Raw genomic sequence first — 24,188 nt, 5'->3', positions numbered from 1 at the left:
AACTGCTGAAGAATTTATGTAACAATATCCATCACAACAAATACACAAATGAGATATTAGAAAAGTCTGGGAATTCCCTGGCCGTCCGGTGGTTAGGATGCTGTGCTTCCATTTCAGGGGGCCCAGGTTCATCCCCTGGTCAGGGAACTAAGATCCCTAAGCCAATTTATTTGTAAAACCCCATTACTTAGGCAGAATATTGTAGATGAGATCCTGCAAACCATGTAGTATGGCCAAAAAAGAGGTTCATTTGTAAAACCCAATTACTTAGGCACAATATTGTAGGTGGGAAGATGGTACTGAAAGAAGAAATGAAACACAAATCTGTTTTGTATTGCAGTTTTGCTAAGGCCAACCAGTGTGTGTGTGTGTGTGTGTGCACGTGTGTAGGCTTCCCAGGTGGCCCTAGTGGTAAATAACCTGTCTGCCAATGCAGGAGACATAAGAGACACAGGTTTGATCCCTGGGTTGGGAAGATCCTCTGGAGGAAGGCATGAAAACCCACTCCAGTATTCTTGACTGGAGAATCCCATGGATAGAGGAACCTGGCAGGCTATAGTCCATAGGGTTGCACAGAGTCAGATACGACTGAAGCGACTTAGCACGCACACACACGTGTGTGTGTGTGTGTGTGTGTGTGTGTGTGTGTGTGTGTGTGTATTCCAACTGAAGTCTCTAAAAGATCAAAAAATTATAGTTGTAAAAGGAATTGGATAGGAGCTCATATAAAATACTTGGAACTTTTCGCTGGAGGCAGTAACATAATTCTTAACTAAGAGTGCATGTGTAGTGGTCAGAGGTGGTATTTCTAGCTCAAGAAAAAAGGGCATGGAAAAGAGCTTCCTGAAGATTCTGTTAAATTTCTTCACCTTTTGGGTATCTTCTTCATCAGTACCAACCTGACTGGGGACTGTGCTCTTGTGAGCATTAAATGAAATAATATGTACAGAAATGATATGTAAACGTAGTGCTAAGGCATCAACATGGCAAGGAGGAACCAAAAAGCCAATAATTACTTGATACTCTGAATATATGAACAGATACTTTTGAGAATTCACCCTTTTTAGGTAGAGGTATATGTTTGTTTTCTTCAAGCAGCAAACACAATGGGTATAGAAAGAAGACACTGTGACCTTCATTTAGACCAAACAGGTCAATCCTGGAAAACAGTTCCAATTCCAGGTACCTCACCAATATCTACATTTTTTGAAATTAAAAAAAAAAATGTGTACAAATCGATGACTGCTTTGGCTAAAACCCACTTGGGAACAAGGGTATTGTTTTAGTGCCAATTACCGTCTTATTTTATTCTATGGCTAAAATCCCAAGAATTGAAGAGGAGAAACAGGGCCAAAACAAGTTTTTCTATTAAAATAAAAGGCCTTGAGTGATGAATGGAAACTTGGAACAGGTTTTAATGGCAATACCGGAAGCCAGGAATTAACTTAAATACAAACTTACCATTTTCTGGCATGCATTGAGTCTCAAATAGAATATTGGTTCTAATTTTAGTGAATTAGAAACATGGCTTACTCCAGGCAGTTGGTATTCTCATTCCAGAAAGCTCAACTTGTTGCTGGATTGGCGTGGACTATTTATGCTTCCTTGCTTTGAGTCATTGATAAAATGTTGAATAACTAAGTGCTAAGACCAATGGTGAATCTCTGCAGTCACCTACAAGAATTCTCCTTTCAGGCTGAAATATTCCATTAATAAACACTTTTTGTCACTGTTATCCAAATAATTATGAAATCATCTAATTATACTGTCCATAGCCTTCCTTCCTTCCTTTTGTCTGTAAGGAGATATTGGGGGACTTTATTTAATGTCTTCATGAATTCCAAATAGACTGTGCCTATAGCATTTTCCTTGTCAATTATTCTAGCAATTGAAAATCTAAAATGCCCATGTGGATTTTTTTAAAAGTTTATGTGGTTGGTTTGATGTTACCAGTTTTCAGTTAAGCCAAAGTGGTCCCTAGTATGAATGCCTTTGTCTCTAAGTGCTCAAAAACAGTTACTTTAGTAGCAATAGTTTTGAAGGAATTTATATCAGACTCAATGGCACTTTTAAAAAAATAGGAAATTTGGTACTCTAGTCACATCTGTAAGTTCCGCTAATACTCTGGAAGATCATTTATTACTTGGCTTACTTTTAGCACTTTTATGTTTCCTATCTCCTCACTGATCTTGAGGTTCAAGTTCCACTTAAACATTTTGCTCAATGAAAAGTAAAGAATTTGGGTGAGATACTTTCTAAATTTCTCTCAACCTTTAACATTCTGTGATTTTTGGTAGGCCATCTCAATTGAAAATAGTGATAGAGAAGCAAAGCTCTCTAATAAGTGAATAGTTTGATTTTATCTGTTATATTACACTATCTGCCCCAAGCTCTTAGTGTATTTCTCCCTTTTTATTATTTATCCAAAGATAGTTTGAGTTCCTTTGTTTATTGTAAGCAATTTTCAGATGCCTCAGTCTCGAATCAACAGTATATTAATTTCTTAGAACTAAAGACTTAAAGGATCTGTCCCTAAAAGCTAATGCATTCCCTCTGGAGGAAAGGGACTGTGGAAAAAATTCAACCATTATGTTAAATGAAAAATCTTTTTTTTATCTCTCCAATCATTGGATGCTGTACCTGTAAAGAATGCTATAATCATATTTGTAAACATTTTCCTTTTCAAGATGTATAAAGATCAGAAGTGCAGTTCCTTTATAACAAGATGGAATTTTTAAACTCTTTTGGACCACACTAAACATTGGGATGTTCATTTGTCTCTGTTTTTAAATTATATGTCATGTGCTCAGTTGGTGGAACAACATAAATACACACCTTAAAACTGAAAATTATAACCTTCCCTATTTGACAGATATTCCCATAATGGTCAGCGCAAAGACTGATCTAACTAATGAGAACACCTTGTGGTCAAAAGACTCTAGATTGTTTGCTTCCCCAAAGTAAAATGATTTGTAATGACACTAATAATAAAGGAAAATTTATGTGAATTAGGAGAGTTCACTGAGCACCAGTATTTTCTCAGAGGCTTAATTGGGTTGTGTTCTGATTGGTTTTGCTCCTGTGTCCAATGACCTCAGGATAGATGCATTTCACAGATACAATTAAGGGATATAATTAAGGGAGACTATTTCAGAGTTCTTGGCTAACATGGGGGTAAACAAAATCATGTTTTTTTTTTTTTTTTGTGGTGCTTCTCATATCATGTCACTTTCTTTGTTAGTTATGAGCAGGGAATATCTTTTTTTTTATATAATTTATAATTATAAGGTAGAAAGAGTGATAATAAAATAATTCTGAGCAGATCCTTTCTTAAAGAGTCCAGCAACTTTAGAATTAGTTCCAGGTTTGGAATATTTTGAATTTCAAATTTTAAAGGAAGTTAAATCATTGTGGACCGTTGAACCCTCTCACCATGAGATCTGGGGGAAAAAAGGGAAGCGATAGCTCTTCTTATATCTGCTAAAAAAGGATCTGAAGAAGTGGAAACACCCATCACTTATTTATTGAGAGGTTTCCTACACTGTGAAGAAGATAAAGACACATACAACATGGCTTCTGCTTGTAGGTTGGTTATAATTAAGATAAAGAAATAATATTAAAGCATTTGGATGAATTAAAAAATGACACGTTTAGAATTCTGAATGTCAGCATTTAGAGAGATAAAAAGACCTTATGTTTAGAATAGACAATGTTTCATGGATTAGGTAGGTTTTAAGATGGATCTTGAAATATAGATAAGATTTGGAAAGGGGGAGAGAAAAGATGAAGCTCTTTTTATTTGAGATAATTGTACAGTGAAGTTGTAAATTTAGTTCTGTTCAAGAAACATTATTAAGTACCTCTGTGCCAATCTCTACACTGGGCGTTAGAGATTACAGCATGTTTGGCAACAGTTCTGTACTCTGTTGCTAGCATATTTTCACGTATCTTAAAAAAGGTGAATCTCTTGTGAGGAAACAAATCCCTTGAAGGAATTCTTATGACATAAGTCCCTTTTCTTTGGTGATATAGAAAAGGACTGGTTTTTGTTTTCAAAATATAGGATAAACTCAACTTTGGTACATATTCATCTTCCCCATCATCACCGACTTCGTCTGGCATAGTTACAGGTGGTAATCTTTGTTCGATACTTTAAAGGGCCATGCTATATACAGACTGTCAATTAAGGAGGTTATCTGATGATAAGAAGTTGTTGCATTTTGGTAATAACAATAATAATGATAATAATAATAACATTTGTCAATTACTATGTAGGTTGTTTTTCTCTTTCCAATTTTATTGAGATATAACTGACATACAGCATTGTATAAGTTTAAGGTGTACAGCATGATGATTTAAGTTACATACATCATGAAATAATTACTACAATGTTTAATGAACATCCAGTTTCTCATATAGATAGAAAATGAAAGAAAAAGAAAATTTCTTTCCTCATGATGAGAACTCTTAGGATTTACTCTCTTAACAGCTTTCATATATAATATATAGTAGTATCAATTATATTATTTATCATCTTGTGCATTATATCCCTAGTACTTACCTTCTAACTGGCAGTTTGTATGAAGCCCATCTTCTAACTGGCTTCATCTAACTCCCCCTCTCCTACCCTCTCACCTCTGGTAACCATAAATCTAATTTCTTCTTCTATGAGTTTGTGTGTTTGTGAAGTATAATTGACATACAGCACTATGCTAATTTCTGGCACACAACACAGTGATTCAATATTTCTGTGTTACAAAATGATCACCACAATAAGTCTAGTTAGCATTTGTCACTATACAGAGATATCACATTATTATTGACTATATTCCCATATTGTATGTTTCATACTTGTGACTTATTTTATAAGAGGAAGTTTGTACCTCTTTAATCTCCCTAAGATTGTTTTGTATACATCATTTCATGTAATTGTAATGATTCTATGAGTTTACTTAAAATTGTCTTCCCCAATTATAATGAGTAAGCTAAAGTTTAAGTTATATAACATGACCAAGGCCACATGGTTAGTCATTGGCAGGGGTGTGACTGACTTCAAAATCTGTATTACTACACTGTGCTACTCTGCTTTTCTGTAGAGGTTCTTGAAGGTCTGAGGAAAGGAAGGACTGCATAGTGGTGTGGCTGAGGCATTAGTACTAATATTCATGGACAGGGCACCTGCCAGCAGTCTAAACAATCCCATTCCAATAACTAGTAAGGTTGGCATGAGACATGTACAATATATGAGGAACTAAATCATTGTAGTGCCAAATACAGAGTACACCATCTCTTCAGTGTATCTTTGAAAAGGTGGCTGATTTGCACTGGTGCTGTTTGCCTTCTCAGCCATTGAGGGAGTGAGCACTAGCTGAAGCTTATGATCCTGACACATCAAGATGGACAACCTGGCAGATGTCCTTGCTGGAAGATGACAAGATTACTAAGAGAAGAGGCCTGATTTTTCTCCTGAGTTGACACTTGGGGGCTTCCATTAAAAACGTTACCAAACCTCTGTCATTTTCATCTCTTCCTTAAGAGCCTGTGATCTTGTCAGGGGCACAGGTCCATGCATGGTCAGTGCCTAGTGACCAGGTTCCCGAGCTGTGGGCAGAGGTGGCAGTGACTATGAAAGCCTGGGAGGAGATGAGGGAAGAAAAGGTCATTCTTCCTGACAACTTATAACTTGATTCCACTTATAAGCCATTTATTTTCAGAAATAAGTAATGGGTGAAGACATAGGCCAGACCTACAATTCATGCACTTGAAAGTTTAAGGCTTTCTGAGATCAAATTACCACAGCAAACAGAGACAGAGTTACTATAGGGACATTTTGGAAGGAAGCTGACAGAGGGAGAAGCCAGAGGCCTAGGAAAGGAGATAGAATTAGAATGCGATGGAAATTACTTCCCTCTCTGCACCCTTAAGGGAACAAAGAGGGCAAATAAGAAGCAGCACATGGAAGACATAGAAGGAAGAGATAGAAGGAAGCTGGGAGCTTCTCTGGAATAAAATGAGTTAGGTTGTGGAGTTGTCAGAGGGTGCACCTGGTATGTGGGAAGAAGAGATGCCCTAGTCCAGGCCTTTAAACCTGGGTGCCTTGGCCCCTTCACCCCCTGAAGGAGCAAAGCATGTCAAATGTCAGGTCTTGTTCTAGTTTTGTTGCAGTTCATAGCTAGGAAATGACCCACAGCAGAAGATCAAGGGGTGAGAGGATGCTGAAAGAAGAGGAGTGAGTGCTTTTTTTTTTAACAAATGGGGCAATGAGTTTTAAACTCTTGTAGAATAGATGAGAAGGCCTGGGGAAAGTGGATGCTCAGAACTGAGAAGAAGAGGCAATGACACAGCACAGAAAGGCTTTTTCTGATCCTTCTGCCTTTCTGTTCACTGAAGGCAATTGGTTATCCTTTTGTTGCCTCTGCAGCAATACAAGGTGTGTATTACACCTGCAGAGACCAGCAGGTGTAGGGGAGCCTCGTATTTATGGAATATGAGCTGCAGCCATTGAAATTGTTGCCTGGTAGTGTAAGATAAATCCTAACCTCCCACATTTTGCTTAATAACAGCAGACTTTTCACTGCAAAGCATTAATGGATTCCAACTTCTGGACAGGCTTGGGAAATCAAGAGTAACAATCTTAATGTAATGGTTTTGCAGGCTCTTGACATTGTCATCCATTAAAGAAAAAATATTAAATCACTTGAAAGAACAAAGAAAATGTTTTGGGTGATAAATGATAAAGATTTGAAGTAAAATGAGGAAAAGCTTGAAGGAAGAAACACTTTAAAATTTTACCAGATTCTCCCCACTATAATCAAAAGTGGTCAAGTAAGAACTTAGCCTGCAGCCTCATGGAACCAATATTTTAAAGAATTTTAAAACCTGAAATATTTGTTATTTGCCAAGGCACACAATCAAAGTAAAGGCCATTCGGCCAGGAGCAGAATCGAGTGTTGGATCCCAGGATGCTAGTTTTAGGTCTGCTCCGCGAAAGAGGACAGCACTTCCCACCCCCTCCCTCTGCTCTAGAAGTTGAACACTTTCTGCAGTATTTAGGAGTATTCAGGGAAAATGCTGGGGTCAGAGAAATAATCCTCCTCATCCTCCAGAGTGCCTCTCTGGCGTTTGTTTCTTTGAACGTGAAGCCGCCGCCCAGATACCAGTACTTAGCTGAGGCCCTCGGTGTATTTTCTTGAATTGCGCTTGGAAATCTTTTCCTGGGAGCTGATAGCTCGAGTCCTAGAGATTTAGCAGTCTTTCCTAGAATCTGCTTACAAGACCCGTGCAGCAGCCGAGGGACCGTGGAGACGGGCTGAACAGGACAGTGGGGGCAGGGAGAAAGGGAGTGGCCGTGTTCCCGCGGTCTGCCGGGATCCGGCGGGTCCGGCGTGCAGGAGCTGGGGCTGGAGTGGTCGGAGCGACTGGGCTGACCGGGTCGGTCGCCGTCCGCCACCTCGGTGCGGAATCGGAGCCGGACTTGCTGAGCACTCCTCCCCCTCCCCTTCTGCTTCCTCTTCCCTCCCCCTGGACCAGCGGCGGCGGCGGCGGCAAGGAAGCGAAGCCAGGCAGAGCGACTCGGTGGCGAGCGGAAGAGCTGGGATATGGGGAGTCAGGGCTGGCGGCGGGGCCAGGAGCCCTCCGGAGGGCCCACGAGGGGAGCGGCCCCCGGCATTTGCTAGCGTTTGCTGGCACGTGAGGTGTGGGGGAGCGGGCGTTGGGCGGCACGAGCGGAGGCGGAGGCGCGGCCGGGGCGTGGAGCAAGGCTGGGGAAGCTGCTGCCTCCGGCCCTGCCCGGCTGCCTCCGCCGTGGCCGGTGGCTATGGAGCTGGCGGGCATCAGACCCGGGGAGAGAGTGCATCTGCGACTCCAGCCGCCCATGTCCTGGCTGCCGCTGTTGCAGCTTCTCCTGCTGCTGCCGGGCCCAGCGGCCTCCCAGCTGCGATACTCGGTGCCGGAGGAGCAGGCACCCGGCGCGCCTGTGGGCAACGTGGCTCGTGCGCTGGGGTTGGAGCTGCGGCGCTTGGGGCCGGGCTGCCTGCGCATCCACCACCTGGGTGCGCCCAGCCCGCGCTACCTGGAGCTGGACCTGACCAATGGAGCGCTCTTCGTCAACGAGCGCATTGACCGGGAGGCGCTGTGCGAGCAGCGGCCTCGCTGCCTGCTCAGCCTGGAAGTGCTGGCGCACAGCCCGGTGGCGGTGAGCGCCGTGGAGGTGGAGGTGCTGGACATCAACGACAACTCGCCCCGCTTCCCGCGGCCCGACTACCAGCTGCAGGTAAGCGAATCGGTGGCCCCTGGAGCGCGCTTTCACATAGAGAGCGCCCAGGACCCCGACGTGGGCACCAACTCGGTGCAGACCTACGAGCTCAGCCCCAATGAGCACTTCGAGCTGGACCTGAAACCCCTGCAAGAGAACAGTAAGGTGCTGGAGCTGCTGCTGCGGAAGGGCCTAGACCGCGAGCAGGCAGTCTTGCACCACCTGGTTCTCACAGCTGTGGACGGGGGCAGCCCAGCCCGCTCCGGCACGGCGCAGATCTCGGTGCGAGTCCTGGACACTAACGACAATTCTCCCGCTTTCGACCAGTCCACTTACCGCGTCCACCTTCGAGAGGACTCGCCCCCAGGCACGCTAGTGGTGAAGCTGAATGCCTCCGACCCGGATGAGGGCTCCAATGGCGAGCTCACGTACTCCTTGAGCAGCTACACGTCGGACCGGGAGAGACAGCTCTTCAGCATCGACGCCAGCACGGGGGAAGTGCGCGTCAGCGGAGCGCTGGATTACGAGGAGGCCTCCTCCTACCAGATCTATGTGCAGGCAACTGACCGGGGTCCGGTGCCCATGGTGGGTCACTGCAAGGTACTGGTGGATATCGTGGACGTGAATGATAACGCACCAGAGGTGGTGCTCACGGATCTGTACAGCCCGGTGCCTGAGGACGCTGCCCCCAACACTGTTGTGGCCCTTCTCAGTGTCAATGACCAAGACTCGGGTCCCAACCGGAAAGTGAGCCTGGGCCTGGAGGCCGCACTGCCTTTCCGACTGAATGGTTTTGGAAACTCCTACACACTGGTGGTGAGTGGACCCCTGGACCGGGAGCGGGTGGCTGCCTACAACATCACAGTGACTGCCACTGATGGAGGAGTACCACAGCTCACGTCCCAGCGGACACTGCAGGTTGAGATCTCTGACATCAATGACAATCCCCCCAGCTTCCCAAAGGACTCCTACTCCATCTATATCGAGGAGAACAATTTGCCAGGGGTATTGCTCTGCACTGTGCAAGCCACGGACCCAGATGAAAAGGAGAATGCGGAGGTGACCTACTCCCTCCTGGAGAGGGAAGTTCAAGGGCTGCCGGTCACCTCCTATGTCTCCATTAACAGTGCCAGTGGCAGCCTTTATGCTGTCAACTCCTTTGATTATGAGAAGTTTCGGGAGTTTTTTGTGATTGTGGAGGCTCGAGACAATGGGAGCCCACCACTGAGCAGCACTGTGACCGTCAATGTGTATGTAGTGGACGTGAATGACCATGCCCCTCACATCCTGTACCCTACCTCAACCAATTCATCAGTAGCCATTGAAATGGTGCCTCGAACTGCCCCTGCTGGCTACCTGGTCACTAAAGTCATAGCCATGGACTCAGATTCTGGGCAAAATGCTTGGCTCTTTTACCATCTGTCCCAGATTTCTGACCTGGACCTCTTTAAAGTAGAGCTCCACACAGGAGAAATTAGGACTACCAGGAAGATGGGAGACGAGACTGGAACCACTTTCAACCTGACTGTGGTGGTCCGAGATAATGGAGAGCCCTCGTTGTCAGCCTCTGTGGCCATTACAGTAGCTGTGGTGGACAGGGTTTCCAGAATCCTCCCTGACACTCAGAGACACGTGAAAAGTCCTCGGACATACTCTGAAATTACCCTTTATCTCATAATAGCACTAAGCACAGTGTCTTTTATATTTCTTTTGACAATCATTGTTTTGAGCATCATCAAGTGCTGCCGCTACACTGCTTATGGCACCACGTGCTGTGGAGGCTTCTGTGGAGTGAGGGAGAGGTGCCCTGCAGAACTCTACAAGCAGGCCAACAACAACATTGACGCCAGGATACCTCCTGGCCTCAAAGTGCAGCCTCACTTCATCGAAGTGCGAGGGAACGGCTCCCTCACCAAGACCTACTGCTACAAGGCCTGTCTGACAGCAGGCTCAGGGAGCGATACCTTCATGTTCTACAACACAGGGGCACAGACAGGACCGGGACCTGGGGGAGCCCAAGCAGCGGCAGGTGACAGCAGGCACCTCACAGGCCAAAGCGGGCAGAGTGCTGGGAACCTGATTATACTAAAAAATGAAGCTGTTTCTCAAAATGAGGTGAGATGGTAGTCAAGGGGTCTTCCACAAAGTCATGCATTTTTCAGCCCCCTCCACCACTATCATGTAGTTGGCTTTATTGAGTTATTAGCAATGACAAGCGTTATCTGGTAAACTGAGTATATGTCGTACCTGTGACTGGGTTATAATCGAATGTGTTTTCCTCTCTAGAAATATAGCACTAGAGAATTGTTTTCATTTCCCCTTTCTCTTCAGATATATGAAGACTTGACTATAAAATTGTTTGAGAAATGAGGGTTTGTCTTAATCGTGTGATGTTCAAGTACAGCTTTGTAGAGAAATAGAATAGGCCCGAGAATAAGATGGTGCTATAGGGAGTGATGTTATGAGACTCAAGGAGGAAGGGCTTGTGCCGTGTCATCTACAGGGAAAGTTCTCTTTTGAAACCCTAGAGGAGTGTTGTTTTTTAAAAGTTCTTAGACTTCAGGGTTATGGTGGTCGCCTCTGTATGCTTTCTATACTATTTATACCTTGGACTATCTACAGTGTAAAGTTTCTAGTTAATATTTCTGGATATTAGTTCATATTAGTTAATCCAGTTAATATTTCTAATATTAGTTTTGCATTGTACTAATGTGATATGATCTGCTAGGAACTCTTATCAGAGTTGATGAGACCATAGAATGTGGACACCCCCCCCTCAAAGTCCAAGTTTGTTTTGGCTGTTTGCTGTGGTAACTCTTCTGTAGGGGCTGTCAGAGGAGATGAATGATGGTAAGGCCAAGAACCAATTTGTCAGGTTCGGCCATGGAGATGTTAGAATGAGTGGACTAGGGATGTGAGGGTATGGTGAAGCCTGGGACAAGCTGGGGTTGGGGAGAAAGAAAGGGGGGAAGAATACTGCCCTTAGTCACCTTTCTTGGCATTGTGTGAACTCATTGTAAGAGGATTTCCCTGCATTTAGAGTAAGTGTGGTCTGATTCCCTCTTAACAGTTTCTACGGTTTTGATGAGATGTGAAGCAGCCTCTTCAAGGCCCTCCTGTCTTTCACTTAAATGATAATACTTTAAATAATACTTCAGTATGTTCCAAAGCACACATTCATTTGCTGAATGTAGCTACAAAAGCCTTGGAAAGTGGGACTTATTGTACACAAAGGACAGGTGTTGGTAGATACACTGGTTTTAAGTCTTAAGTAGGCATAAGGCTAGTTTGCTCATTATATGAAGGATGTATATGTTGGATACTGCATGTGTTTTGTGTAGTGTGTTTGTCTCCACATGAATTTTCTGTGATACTTTAAATAGGATTTCAGAAGTCAAAATTTTATCTCATAAATAGTGATAAATTATTTCTTCCCAAACAACTACTTTGTAGCTAGGACTTTCAGAGGTACTGCAAAATGAATTAATAGTATTTATCCCTCCTATATTTTTGTGATGTGTTTTCATTGACATATTGTTGTCTTTTTATCCATAGTTTCACATTCTAAATTCATGCTCATCTTCAGGAAATTAATATATAAGCACAGAGTAGAACAGAGATGGATTGAGAGAATTTCCATGTACATTGAAGGTAGATTTATCTGAAGAGCCTGGTGTTAGTCAATGCTGAGCAGTCACCAGAGGCAGATTGCTGATTAAGAACAGGGGGTGGGGAATCAAGGAGTTTCTAGAATTCTTTAGATCATAGCTTGTGGCAGCATGTAGCAGAGTCGGACACGACTGAAGTGACTTAGCAGCAGCAGCAGGGGAGCCTGGTGGGCTGCTGTCTATGGGGTCGCACAGAGTTGGACACGACTGAAGCGACTTAGCAGCAGCAGCAGAAGGGCTTAATTTTAAATAAGGATGCTGTAGACATTTGCTGAACAAATTACTGAGAAGTCTTCGTGGGCCTCTCTACAGAGAGCAGGGCAGGCGAGCTTTGCTACCAGCTGTGAGCCAGAAGCGAGGGGAGTGAACTGTTACCCTCCCTCTCCTGACTCAAAGCTTGGGACAATTTGATATGTGAACTATTTCTGTCTCACACTGACCTGTGTGTTAATATGTGCTTTGGTTCACAAATCTTTAATCTAGGGAGAAAATTATGTCAGAAAAGTGCTTACTCCTGTGGGATTTTGCCAGGAGATGCTTGATTTTAATAATGGCAAATTTTTGCCAGACACTTCTGGAAATTCAGTGCCTATCTGCAGCTCCTGGAATACTTGTGGTTACACAGGGAGAGTGAGTCATGTTGTCATAGCATGGCAAAATGGGGACAGAAACCACTCAACGCTGAAAGTCATCACTGCTAGATCAACCTGTTAAATTCTTACGTTAGGCTTTCTGTCTTCTCTACCCAGTCCTTTCAGATGGCAGGAGAGTCCTGGGGTGCAATTAATTCCATGTGCCTAAAATTAGTTGGGGACTGGAAAAGATGAATCAGGAATTTGTGCTCACTGACCACCCAGCTATATATAAAAATATTCTGTACTGCAATATATGTATGGTTTCATTACCTGTAAGTCATATATTAAACAAATACTTATCAACATCTAGCATATGAGGAAACAGAGGTTAAGTAACATACACAGTCACTCTACTAGTGGTATTTTAAGTCATATCTGTCTAACTCTAAAGACTGCTGTTTGAAATGTTGTAGATAGAAGTCTCATTGTTTATATTCCTGTTGCTATGGGATACTCAGGCATTTAGGCTACTGCTGGTTCACCTAGTAGTGTCACTTAACTGCTCTGGAAAAAGAGGAATTCTTTGCATAAAAGTAGGTCACCAATGGGAGGATCAGTGAGTAAAAAATGTTACTACCAAACTAGCATATTTTTATTTGTTTTACCATTGATAAAACCTGTTCAACAGATCTTTTATCTTCATACTTTCTCTAGTTTCTCTTGTTGCTTATTAAATATCAGTATTTAACACCAGACTAATCTTTCGGTAGATTTTATCCCCCAGTGAGTTTATTTCATGAGCCACTTGTGCAGTGAGGTTTTTGGAGTAACTGTTTAACAATGGGGCAGAATTTTTCTTTGGAGAGATCTGAAAACCTAGTATTGAATGTAGTTGGCATCCTCTTCAGAATCACCAAGAAAAGAAACCAAAGCTTATGTGGATTCTGTGCCCTTGTGGTCCTTGCACTTGTGACTGCTGAGGAGTCACTCTGAGCGCTCTGGTCAGAATTGTCCAGCTGGGCCTCACTGGGACTGGTTGGCCCAAGATGTAGAAATCACAAGAGAGTAGCAGGAACGAGGTATATTTACATTCACTTTCACTTATTTTAAAGCAATTTGGAGTCGCCAAATCTTCAGTTATTTTTGCTGCTGTATGTACATACTCACTCTAATTCCAGATGTAGTAACCTGGAAAGTAACCCTCCTTTCAGTGGCACCTAATTTATTTCCCACAGGACTGACTCTTCTAGCTGGTGACTGACTCTGCCCTGGATCAGAATGTACACTTCGTGTAAAGTGCCATTATAGTGAATTCATTAAAAACCGCACAGTGGTCAAAATAGGCAAAGAAATTGTGTCTGAGCTTCCATTTCAATGTCTCATCCTCATATGGTCACTTTTGAATGGGTGGGGCTGTTTTGTTTGCCATTTCTGTCTTGCTTACAGGGCTGTTGTGAGAAAAGGTTTCTTTGGTCTAAGAATACAATAATGTATTCTCATTACCCTCTTCCTCCCCTTTTCTACAGATCAGCTGAGCCAGATGGAATTATGGCTGAGCTCCTCTCAGTCTCTTTATCTTGCACATATTCTGATTGTTGAAGAAATCTGTTTACTGTAGCTTGAATGTCATTGGCCTACCCTTTGTACTGACCCAGGAGTGAGCCTGCACACGGGCATCTGGTCTAACTCAGAACACTCTGCAGGGACACAGCCTGGCATATTATAAATTGTCTATTGGCATGCTGTCTGTTTGACAGAATAGCAGAGTCGATTCTGGATACTTGCCTTGGTTGGCCACCAAGTTTTGCTCTCAGTGAGAGGTCAGGATGATGTCAGTTTGCAAATGTTTGAGGAAAAATTACCACCAGCAAGCCAGAGGTTTAGCTGAACTGTGGGGATTTACAGATGTCTTCGAATGTGACTTTTGTAAATTTCACCTGGCTCCATGTTCCTGTGCATATTATAGTATGAATATAAATTTGGCTTATTCGTATGATAATATTTTGAGTATTTTAATCTAAAAGCATGATTTCAAAAATCAAAGGTCAAGAGAATTCCTCTGCAGTGTTTTAAATATGCTAGCCTAAAAATTATGCAACCTTTTTTCTTTCGAGGATTTGAATTTGACAAATGTGAAGAAATCTCCAAAATCACAAAAATTTAAGAAGAATATTAGTTCCTTGGCACATGAGCAACACTGGTTCCTTTCTGGCCTTGCAGGGTCAAAACTCTAGGCTCCAGGGAAGTGAAACTGTGAGTGAAAAAATAACTGCTCACAGGCTGTGCATCCAGAGTTAAGCAGACCTAGCATTGTCTGTTGTACAAAGTTATGTGTACTTTATTTTCCTGCTCTGTGGATTAAGGTTATAAATGACTGTTTTTAGAAGTAACTATTCACCTAGAGGGGCTTCCCAGGAGGCACTAGTGGAGGGTTCAATCCCTGGATCAGGAAGATCCCCTGGAGGAGGGAATGGCAACCCACTCTAGTGTTCTTGCCTGGAGAATCCCATGGACAGAGAAGCCTGGCAGGCTACAGTCCATGAGGTCGCACAGAGTCAGACATGACTGAGCCACTGAGTGTGATCACAATTCACCTAGAAATCTCATACTTATTATCTTTTCATTTTGATTTATGAGAAGACTAATATGATTATTTTATTCGTGATTATTTTCAATGTTAGATTCCTTTTTGCCTTGACGACCAACAGTTTTATGTATTCATTTCCTATTGCTTTGTAACAAGTCACCACAGATTAGTGGTTAAAACTAATACTCAATTGTTACCTGCCCATTGTGGCTGGCTTCTCTGCTCAGGTTTTCACAAGGCTGAAAGGAACATGTCTGCCAGGCTGAGTTCTCTCTTGGACACTCCAAGAAAGAATCTGCTTCCAAGTTCATTCAAGTTGTTGGACAGAATGCAGTTCCTTGAGGACTGAGCTCCCTGTTTTCTTACAGGGAAAGAAGGGGACCCCACAGACCCCTTTTCTTACAGGGGGCCCCACGGCCCCCTCCATCTTCAGAGCTGGAGAATATTTTGACAGTGGAGGATATTTTCTCTTGTGGACTCCCTCTCATGCTTCAGATGTCTCTGATTTCTGTCTCTGATCTCTACACCCAGATTTAAAAGACTGGAATGATTAGATCATCACCACCTATATTATCTCCCTTTTTTCAAAGCCAACTGTGCCATATAGTATGACTTAATCATGGAGTAAGGCCCATCATATTCAGTCTTGGAGATTATACAGGGCATTCACACAGGGTGTAGGGATCCTGGAGGCTATTTTTGGGTTTTGCCTATCATAATTTATATTAGTGTTCATAAAATATCACTGAAAAATTTGCAGTGGATACATCTTTAATAGATTCCTACTAGGAAGGAAAAGAAGATGCTATGTGTAGTTTTGTTTCTCAGACAACCATTTATTGATAGCTTCATGGATTTCCATGATAAGAAGATAGCATTTACTTCACTGAGTAGTCCTATGATTTTATGAATGGCATAGAGTATCTGTCCTGGAAAAGGTGATTCACTCTTTTGTAGCTCAAATATTGCATAGTATAAATAATAAATAATACCACTACAGGGTAAATGAAATCTCAGCTATAATCTTGATAGAAATTTAAATGGATTCTTGTTCTTCAATACTATATCATCTGCATGAACTACTTAATTCAGCTTTTCCACTTCTGGAATTTTGTGACTTATTCTACTGAAGGACTACTCTTTGAAACAACATACTGGGGCCTTTTACCTATAGAACTTAAGCAAAGCCCAGGGATGTACCATCCAAGTATTAGAGAACTAAACATATGTCTCATTGTATCAGGCATATCAGTAGTCAACCTATCAGCTTCAATTTTTCCAAGTTTAACCAAGTTCAGATGAAACCCATGTACATTTTTCTACCTTTAATTTCATATCATTTTAAAATTAATCAATATTGGGGGCAGTCAGTACTAAAAAAGAGAAAAAAGTATATCTGTCATTCCATGCAAATTTATTTAAAACACAGACTTTCACAGTCAGTTCAGTTCAGTCGATCAGTCATGTCCAACTCTTTGCAACGCCATGGACTGCAGCATGCCAGGCTTCCCTGTCCATCACCAACTCCTGGATCTTGCTCAAACTCATGTCCATCAAGTTGGTGATGCCATCCAACCATCTCATCCTCTGTTGTCTCCTTTTTCTCCCGCCTTCAATCTTTCCCAGCATCAGGGTCTTTTCAAATGAGTTAGTTCTTGGCATCAGGTGGCCAAAGTATTGGAGTTTCAGCTTTAGCATCAGTCCTTCCAGTGAATATTCAGAACTGATTTCCTTTAGGATGGACTGGTTGGATCTCCTTGCAGTCCAAGGGACTCTCAAGAGTCTTCTTCAACACCACAGTTCAAAAGCATCAATTCTTCGGTGCTCAGCTTTCTTTATAGTCCCAACTCTCACATCCATACTCGACTACTGGAAAAACCATAGCTTTGACTAGACGGACCTTTGTTGGCAAAGTAATGTCTTTGCTTTTTAATATGCTGTCTAGGTTGGTCATAACTTTCCTCCCAAGGAGCAAGCATCTTTTAATTTCATGGCTGCAGTCACCATCTGCAGTGATTTGGAGCCCAAAAAAAGAAAGTCTACCACTGTTTCCCCATCTATTTGCCATAAAGTGATGGGACTGGATGCCATGATCTTAGTTTCCTGAATGTTGAATTTTAAGCCAACTTTTTCACTCTCCTCTTTCATTTTCATCAAGAGGCTCTTTAGTTCTTCTTCACTTTCTGCCATAGGGTGGTGTCATCTGCATATCTGAGGTTGTTGATATTTTTCCCAGCAATCTTGATTCTAGCTTGTGCTTCATCCAGTCCAGCATTTCTCATGATGTACTCTGCATATATGTTAAATAAGCAGGGTGACACTATACAGCCTTGATGTATTCCTTTCCCAATTTGGAACCAGTCTGTTGTTCCATGCCCAGTTCTAACTGTTGCTTCTTGATCTGCATACAGATTTCTCAGGAGGCAGGTAAGGTGGTCTGGTATTCCCATCTCTTTCAGAATTGTCCACAGTTTATTGTGATCCACACAGTCAAAGGTTTTGGCATAGTCAATAAAGCAGTAGTAGATGTTTTTCTGGAACTCTCTTGCTTTTTCAATGAACCAGTGGATGTTGGCAATTTGATCTCTGCTTCCTCTGCCTTTGCTAAATCCAGCTTGAACATCTGGAAGCTCATGGTTCATGTACTGCTGAAGCCTGGCCTGGAGAATTTTGAGCAATACTTTGCTAGTGTGTGAGATGAGTGCAATTATGTGGTAGTTTGAACATTCTTTGGCATTGCCTTTCTTTGGGATTGGAATGAAAACTGACCTTTTCTAGTCCTGTGGCCACTGCTGAGTTTTCCAAATTTGCTGGCATATTGGGCACATCACTTTCACAGAATCATCTTTTAGGATTTGAAATAGCTCAACTGGAATTCCATCACCTCCACTAGCTTTGTTCGTAGCAATGCTTCCTAAGGCCCACTTGACTTCACTTTCCCGATTGTCTGGCTCTAGGTGAGTGATCACACCATTGTGATCATCTGGGTCGTGAAGATCTTTTTTGTATAGTTTTTCTGTATATTCTTGGCACTTCTTCTTAATATCTTCTGCTTCTGTTAGGTCCATACCATTTCTGTCCTTTATTGTGCCCATCTTTGCATGAAATGTTCCCATGGTATCTCTAATTTTCTTGAAGAGATCTCTAGTCTTTCCCATTCTATTGTTTCCCTCTGTGTCTTTGCACTGATCACTGAGGAAGGCTTTCTTATCTCTCCTTGCTATTCTTTGGAAGTCTGCATTCAAATGGGTATATCTTCCCTTTTCTCCTTTGCCTTTTGCTTCTCTTCTTTTCACAGCTACTTGTAAGGCCTCCTCAGACAACCATTTTGCCTTTTTGCATTTCTTTTTCTTGGGGATGGTCTTGATCACTGCCTCCTGTACAACGTCACAAACCTCCATCCATAGTTCTTCAGGCACTCTATCAGATCTAAATCTTGATATCTATTTGTCACTTCCACTGTATAATATAATGTATAATGACTTTCACATTAGGGATACCTAAACATGACTATCAGCCAGACCTACTTATGAGGCAGGCAATTTAATCTCTCTGAAATTCCAGGTTTCTAATTTTTGTAATTTAAGTATGATAATGTTGCCATTGCTTGGTAGTTAATTTATTTGAAAGGATTTTAAAAGCCTATCCAATACCTGAACCTTGCTAGCTTCTGAGGATATAACTATTATTATGAATATTTGAGACTATCTGTTTTATAAACAAAGATATAATCCCTTTCATAGAGATTATGGTCTAACAAAGGTGTTAGGATAAATGCAGTAATATGTGTAAAGTGCTTATCCCATTGCCTAGTATCGTGTGGATACATAAAACATATTAAGCACTTTCTTCCTTACCTTTTCCCTGCCTGATCTCATTGCTGTAAGATGTATCATAACTATGATTCTGGCAAATAAATCTCAGAAGCATCATGTCACTGAAGAATTAGTATAGAAAATAGCAGCATGACAAATTACACGTTGCTGAGGAAGTGAGATTATGTAATGGACTGAGTTTCCTGGTCAATCTTGCTAGAACTGTGCCTTTCAGCAAAATGAAGTTGGTGATTTTGTTCCCAGGATCAGCAGTTTTCATCATGGATGTTACCCGGTCATAGAAAAATTGGCAGCATTTACTCAACAGATGTCAGAGTCTTTCTTGAAGGAAGCGTCTCATAGCTGACAAGATGACACCAGTTCTACCAGTTGTCAGGGGAAATCTGGTGATGCCATGATTAATAAAAAGTATTTTGATCATTTTTCAGGTTTACCAAATGGTTGCAATTATTTTCTCTGTTGCTCCCTCTACTACCACTGATAGAAAATGTGCACCCTTCATTTCATCTGTAGATAGTTTTATGCTACTTTATGAGGAACATCAATAGCAGTTTGTGAACTCAAGAACCAAGGGTGAAGCAGCTTGTATGTTTGTATCTTGCCAACAGAATGGAAGGGACCAGAGAGGGCAGTTAGTGTATGGGAACTTTTGAGGCAAAAATATCCTAGAGTTGTAGCTTTTTCCAGGCCTTGACTTGGCTAAATCTCAGAATATCATCTAACCATCCCAAAGTCTGCCTGGAAGTTGAGATTCTGATCACTTCTTCGCTGGATGTTGTGGAGAAATATGTTTATGAGATATTGTGTATCCCTTGAATGAACTATAAGAATGACAGGATCAAGACTTACTGACATTTTGAAATAGTTTATTGGCATTACTGTGGCCTTGTGTCTACCAAACATGATGATTATAGTCCAGAGGAAAATACAAAATACAACTTCTATCTCTTCATCTTTCCATTCCAATAGACTTCAGTATTCAGTGACAGGACTTCTTTATTATTTTTTTCCAAATACTTTAAAAAAAATTTAATTGAAGGATAATTGCTTTACAATGTTTTGTTGGTTTCTACTGTAAACCGTGAATTAGCCATAATTATATGTATATGTATATGTGCATCTCCTCCCTCTTTAGCTGCCCTCCCTCTAGCATGCCCCCCTCTGGGTCGTCGCGGAGCACCAGGCTGGGCCCCCTGTGCTGTGCGGCAGCTCTGCACTAGCCATCTGGTTTACACATGGCAGTGCATACATGTCAGCGCTACTCTCTGTTTGTTCCACCTTCTTCTTCCCCTGCCGTGTCCATAAGTCCTTTCTCTACATCTGCATCTCTATTCCTGCCCTGCAAATAGGTTCATCAGTACCATTTTTATAGATTCACAGGAGTACTTTAATCTCTGTTCATGAAAACACATCGAGAGGAACATCTGTCACAGGTTTTATTTAATACAGATTTTGCTAGTTGTTACCAGAATAGTGGTGGTGATTGATTTTGTCCCCAGTGACTCCTGAGTAGCTCCTACTCAGCACATAACTCCCAGAACAGTCTTCTGATACCCACATTTTCCTCTGTGTCCCCTTTACTCTGAATTGACAGTTTGTAGACACAGGGCAACACACAGGTGGTGCAGAGCGAGTCAGGTTCTTCTTAGGTCTCAGCTGCTCCCTGTTAAGCAGAGCTTAGCGAACAGTAATTGAATAAGAAGGCAGAGCACTCAGAGGAGCAGGAAACAAGTACAATTTTATGAAAAGGATTATGCAGCACAACAAGGTCAAACCCTGCCACGGTTTGTTTTCCTCTCCCTTGTATTCCTCTTCGATCAGCAGAAGAGGCTGTTATCAGTTGTTGGCATTATGACTGGGCACATCCGTCCAGGGTCAAACATGCTGCAGTCTGCAAAGCCAGCAGCACATTGCAGTGCTCTGCAGTCCAGCCAGACCAGCAGAACTTGTGTAGTCCTGTGCCCTGTTATAAACTAGAATACCAAACTGGGGATGTTGCCTTAATGGGGCATTTGAGGGCAAAAGCAATGAAAGCTTTTCCTGTTTCAGAACAAACTGTCCTTCCATAAGTGCTGCCTTAGGAACATAGAACATGTGTTTTGTTTTTTAATGGAAGTATAGTTTATTTACAATATTGTATTAGTTTCAGGTGTACTGTGATTCAGTTATACATATGTATTCGCTTTCAGGTTCTTTGACATTTTAGGTTTTACAAGATATTAAATAGAGTTCCCTGTGGTGTATAGTAAGTCCTTGTTGTTTATCTATTTTATATATACACAGTAGTGTGTATTTGTTAATACATAGACCTGTTTGGAGCAAGGCAAAGCCAAAGCTGGTCCTCACAGCATCATTAAATTCTGTTTTCCATGATATTTAATCTGTGCATGGACCCTGATGAACTAGTTTAATTTTCTTCTGAAGTGCTGTGTGTGTGGATATTATCTTAGAGTTGCATATGAAATGGCAACTTCAATATTTTCAATAGATGCATGGAGATGTTTAAGAACCAACTTACCGATGAACATCATCACTAGGAGATCATTGTTTTGCCATATTAACAGAAACTCCCTTTGTGATTTTGCAGCCACGGCAGCCCAACCCTGACTGGCGTTACTCTGCCTCCCTGAGAGCAGGAATGCACAGGTATGTCTTTCCCTCCTCCTTCTGTCAGAAGTTACTGTAACTGTGTGACTCAGATAAACTCTTGTCTTCATAGGCCGGAAGCAGCTGTCAAAACTGAGATGCCTAAATGCTTTGCCAGGGGAATGAACTTATTTTTGTCTCCGTATCTGGAAGTGGTCATTGCCAAATGCTTATCAAGTGCTGCCAAATAAGAGTGCCCTGTAAAGTCACAGACAGGCGGCTGTGTACTTTCTCTCATGAAAATTTCTATAAGGAAGTAGTTTCAACATCTTTTATCCTTTTTCTAGCTATACTTTCTGACCCTGCCATAAAATGATAACTAATACTGATGCTTTGGGACTTGAGTATATTGTATAATATATGCTCATGTTGTCCACCTTGGTTTTCCATCACACATTGACTGTTATATCCTATTAGCCACATAATTGTTATTCTTGTCCACGTTCACCCCTATTAGCATCTCCTTATCTTTTCCATCTTGTTGCTGTCTTATTGCCTGCCCTCAGTGGCATGGACTCCTCAGAGGATGAGCCACGTGAAGGGCCTTTATTGAATATCTGGAGACCAAATCAAGCTTACTTTTAAATTAACCTAGAGTAATAGCATTACTCTAAGACTCAGATTAAATATAATTTTGCCTTCTCTACTTTGTCTCTTTGACAGTAATTGATTAGCTACAATTATTCCCAGACCTGATCTAGTATTCATGCTACAGGGCCAAATAAAAGATTCATTATTTGTGAGGGTCTTTGGGAAACCAAATGGAGAGCGCCAAGCAACTAATGTTCACTACCACCAGAATAATTTAGTTTTAAAGAGGAAATAAACTCCAGAGTTATCTGGGCAACTTTTGAGTAGATCTTTAACCAAACCTTGATCAATTTCTAAAGAGAGAGTTTACAAAGTATGTGTTGAGTTAATGAAAAATTGGTTTTAACCCATGAAAAATGTATTAAATTCAAATAAGTCAGTATATTCCCAACCATTTTATTTCACATCGAGCAGAAATCCTTATATTAGGTGCTCTTTCTGAACAAGAAGTGATCAGTTGAAGACTGAAGATCAGTAGTTGGCTTGGTGAGACACTGCACTAGAATCTGGTCATAATTTTAGGCCAGGAACACTCGGGCAGATGCCAGCATACTAGGTTTCAGAAATATTCTTTCTATTTGTTAGAAGCTATCTTATGCTTTTTCCTGCATCTGAGCTATTGTGGTAGACTATATGATAGGAAAAAATATGGTTTATGTTACCAACTCTTTATCTCCCAGTTGAATTAGTACTTTATTTGAAAAGTACCAAAGCTATAAGATTCACCTTTAAAACTATATTAAAATAAAATGCTAAAACATATCACTTCCTTATTCCATTTTCAAATGAAAAAAAGCCATATGTGCTTCTATTCAGGTTTCAACTAAGATGTCATAAGATTCAAGTAGGATAAGACAGGAAATAAAAATTAAAACTAAAAGTTATTTATTCCTCACAGTGTAGTACATGGAACATATGTTAAGTTGTGAACTTAAGTAATACTCATCTTTTTCATGCATATGCTTGGCTTCCTGACCTTTCTAGCCTCAGATACTGTATACCTGTCCTTTGAAAATTCTGCTTGAGCTGAGCTGGTTCCCAGGGTAGTTATATCTTCAGAGAGAATCTAATTGAACCCATATAATTTGTTGGTAGGCTCCAGCAACACCATCAGCAGTACCTGAAGGATATTAATATTTGGAAAAAAGGGAAGATTCTAGGATATAGATGAAGGGAAGAACAGCAGCAGGGCAGAGCTTATGGAGTGAATTTCCACTAGATATGTTGTTTGAAGTCAAAGGGTAAGAAGATATTGGGAATTCCCTGGTGGTCCCGTGGTTAGAACTCCGATCTTTCACCGCCAAGGGCGCATGAATCCCTGGTCAGGGAACTAAGATCCCACAGGCCACATGATGCGGCCAAAAAAAAAAAAAAGGAAAAGAATGTTGAATTTAGAGACCTTCCCCATGATATTTCAGGTTTGTCTGCTCTGCTGAGTCACATGGCCCTTTCAGGCAGTCGTCCTCAAGTTTTACTTCAGTAACTTAATTTCCAAGGTGAATCAATGTCTAGTTTCAGAGAGTTCTCTTATTTTGCTGGGGGTTTTCTTGGGTGATATTTATTCTTAGGGTTCCATTCATTCCTTTCTTCATCCAAAAGATATTTGAGAGTTTCATATGTGCTTACATTACACATACATAAATGAATATGATGTTCTCTCTGCCCACGAACAGTTTACATTCTATCTCTGCTTACCTCTAAGGATCTCCCAGTTCATGTCTCACTCCTTTGCAGTATTTCATATGGAGTTAATCTCTTCTGAATTGGAGTCCATGAGTGGTGATGATAAACTTTCTCTAGTCCCAGGATATGTAGGGTGGGTTTTCTTTGAGGAAAAAATAAAGAGTGATGAAACAGAAAATAAAGTTAGGGAATAATTGGGCAAAACTGGAATAATACTGTGCTTTCCTTTTTTTGCTGGTTACTACAGTATTATTCCATACTTAAGGCTACGGTGGCTGTAGCCTTAAGTATGGAATAATACTGTAAAAGTGAAAGTGAAATAGCTCAGTCGTGTCCGACTCTTTGCAA

The 24,188-nt window shown here is 41.6% G+C and overlaps 1 protein-coding gene and 1 pseudogene across 7 annotated transcripts in view; both read left to right on the top strand.

Moving 5' to 3' along the window:
• Nucleotides 1-24,188, top strand: part of LOC102413394 (protocadherin alpha-C2) — a 195,043-nt gene that overhangs the window by 136,546 nt on the left and 34,309 nt on the right. For 5 of the 7 annotated variants that reach the window (XM_025292551.3, XM_025292556.3, XM_044947578.2 and 2 more), the window contains exon 2: nucleotides 21,508-21,566. In XM_025292551.3, the coding sequence (XP_025148336.2) occupies nucleotides 21,508-21,566 (59 nt within the window). Of the gene's footprint in view, nucleotides 1-7,105; nucleotides 10,370-21,507; nucleotides 21,567-24,188 lie in introns of those variants that run through there. The other 2 variants (XM_025292550.3, XM_025292549.3) reach the window with 2 other exon arrangements.
• LOC123466159 overlaps nucleotides 1-24,188 on the top strand; it is a 120,221-nt pseudogene that overhangs the window by 95,345 nt on the left and 688 nt on the right.

Source organism: Bubalus bubalis, chromosome 9, assembly GCF_019923935.1.
Source record: "Bubalus bubalis isolate 160015118507 breed Murrah chromosome 9, NDDB_SH_1, whole genome shotgun sequence".
NCBI classification, from domain to species: Eukaryota; Metazoa; Chordata; class Mammalia; order Artiodactyla; family Bovidae; genus Bubalus; species Bubalus bubalis.
The sequence above is the reverse complement of the archived record's forward strand: the minus strand, read 5'-3'. Positions and strand labels throughout refer to the sequence as shown.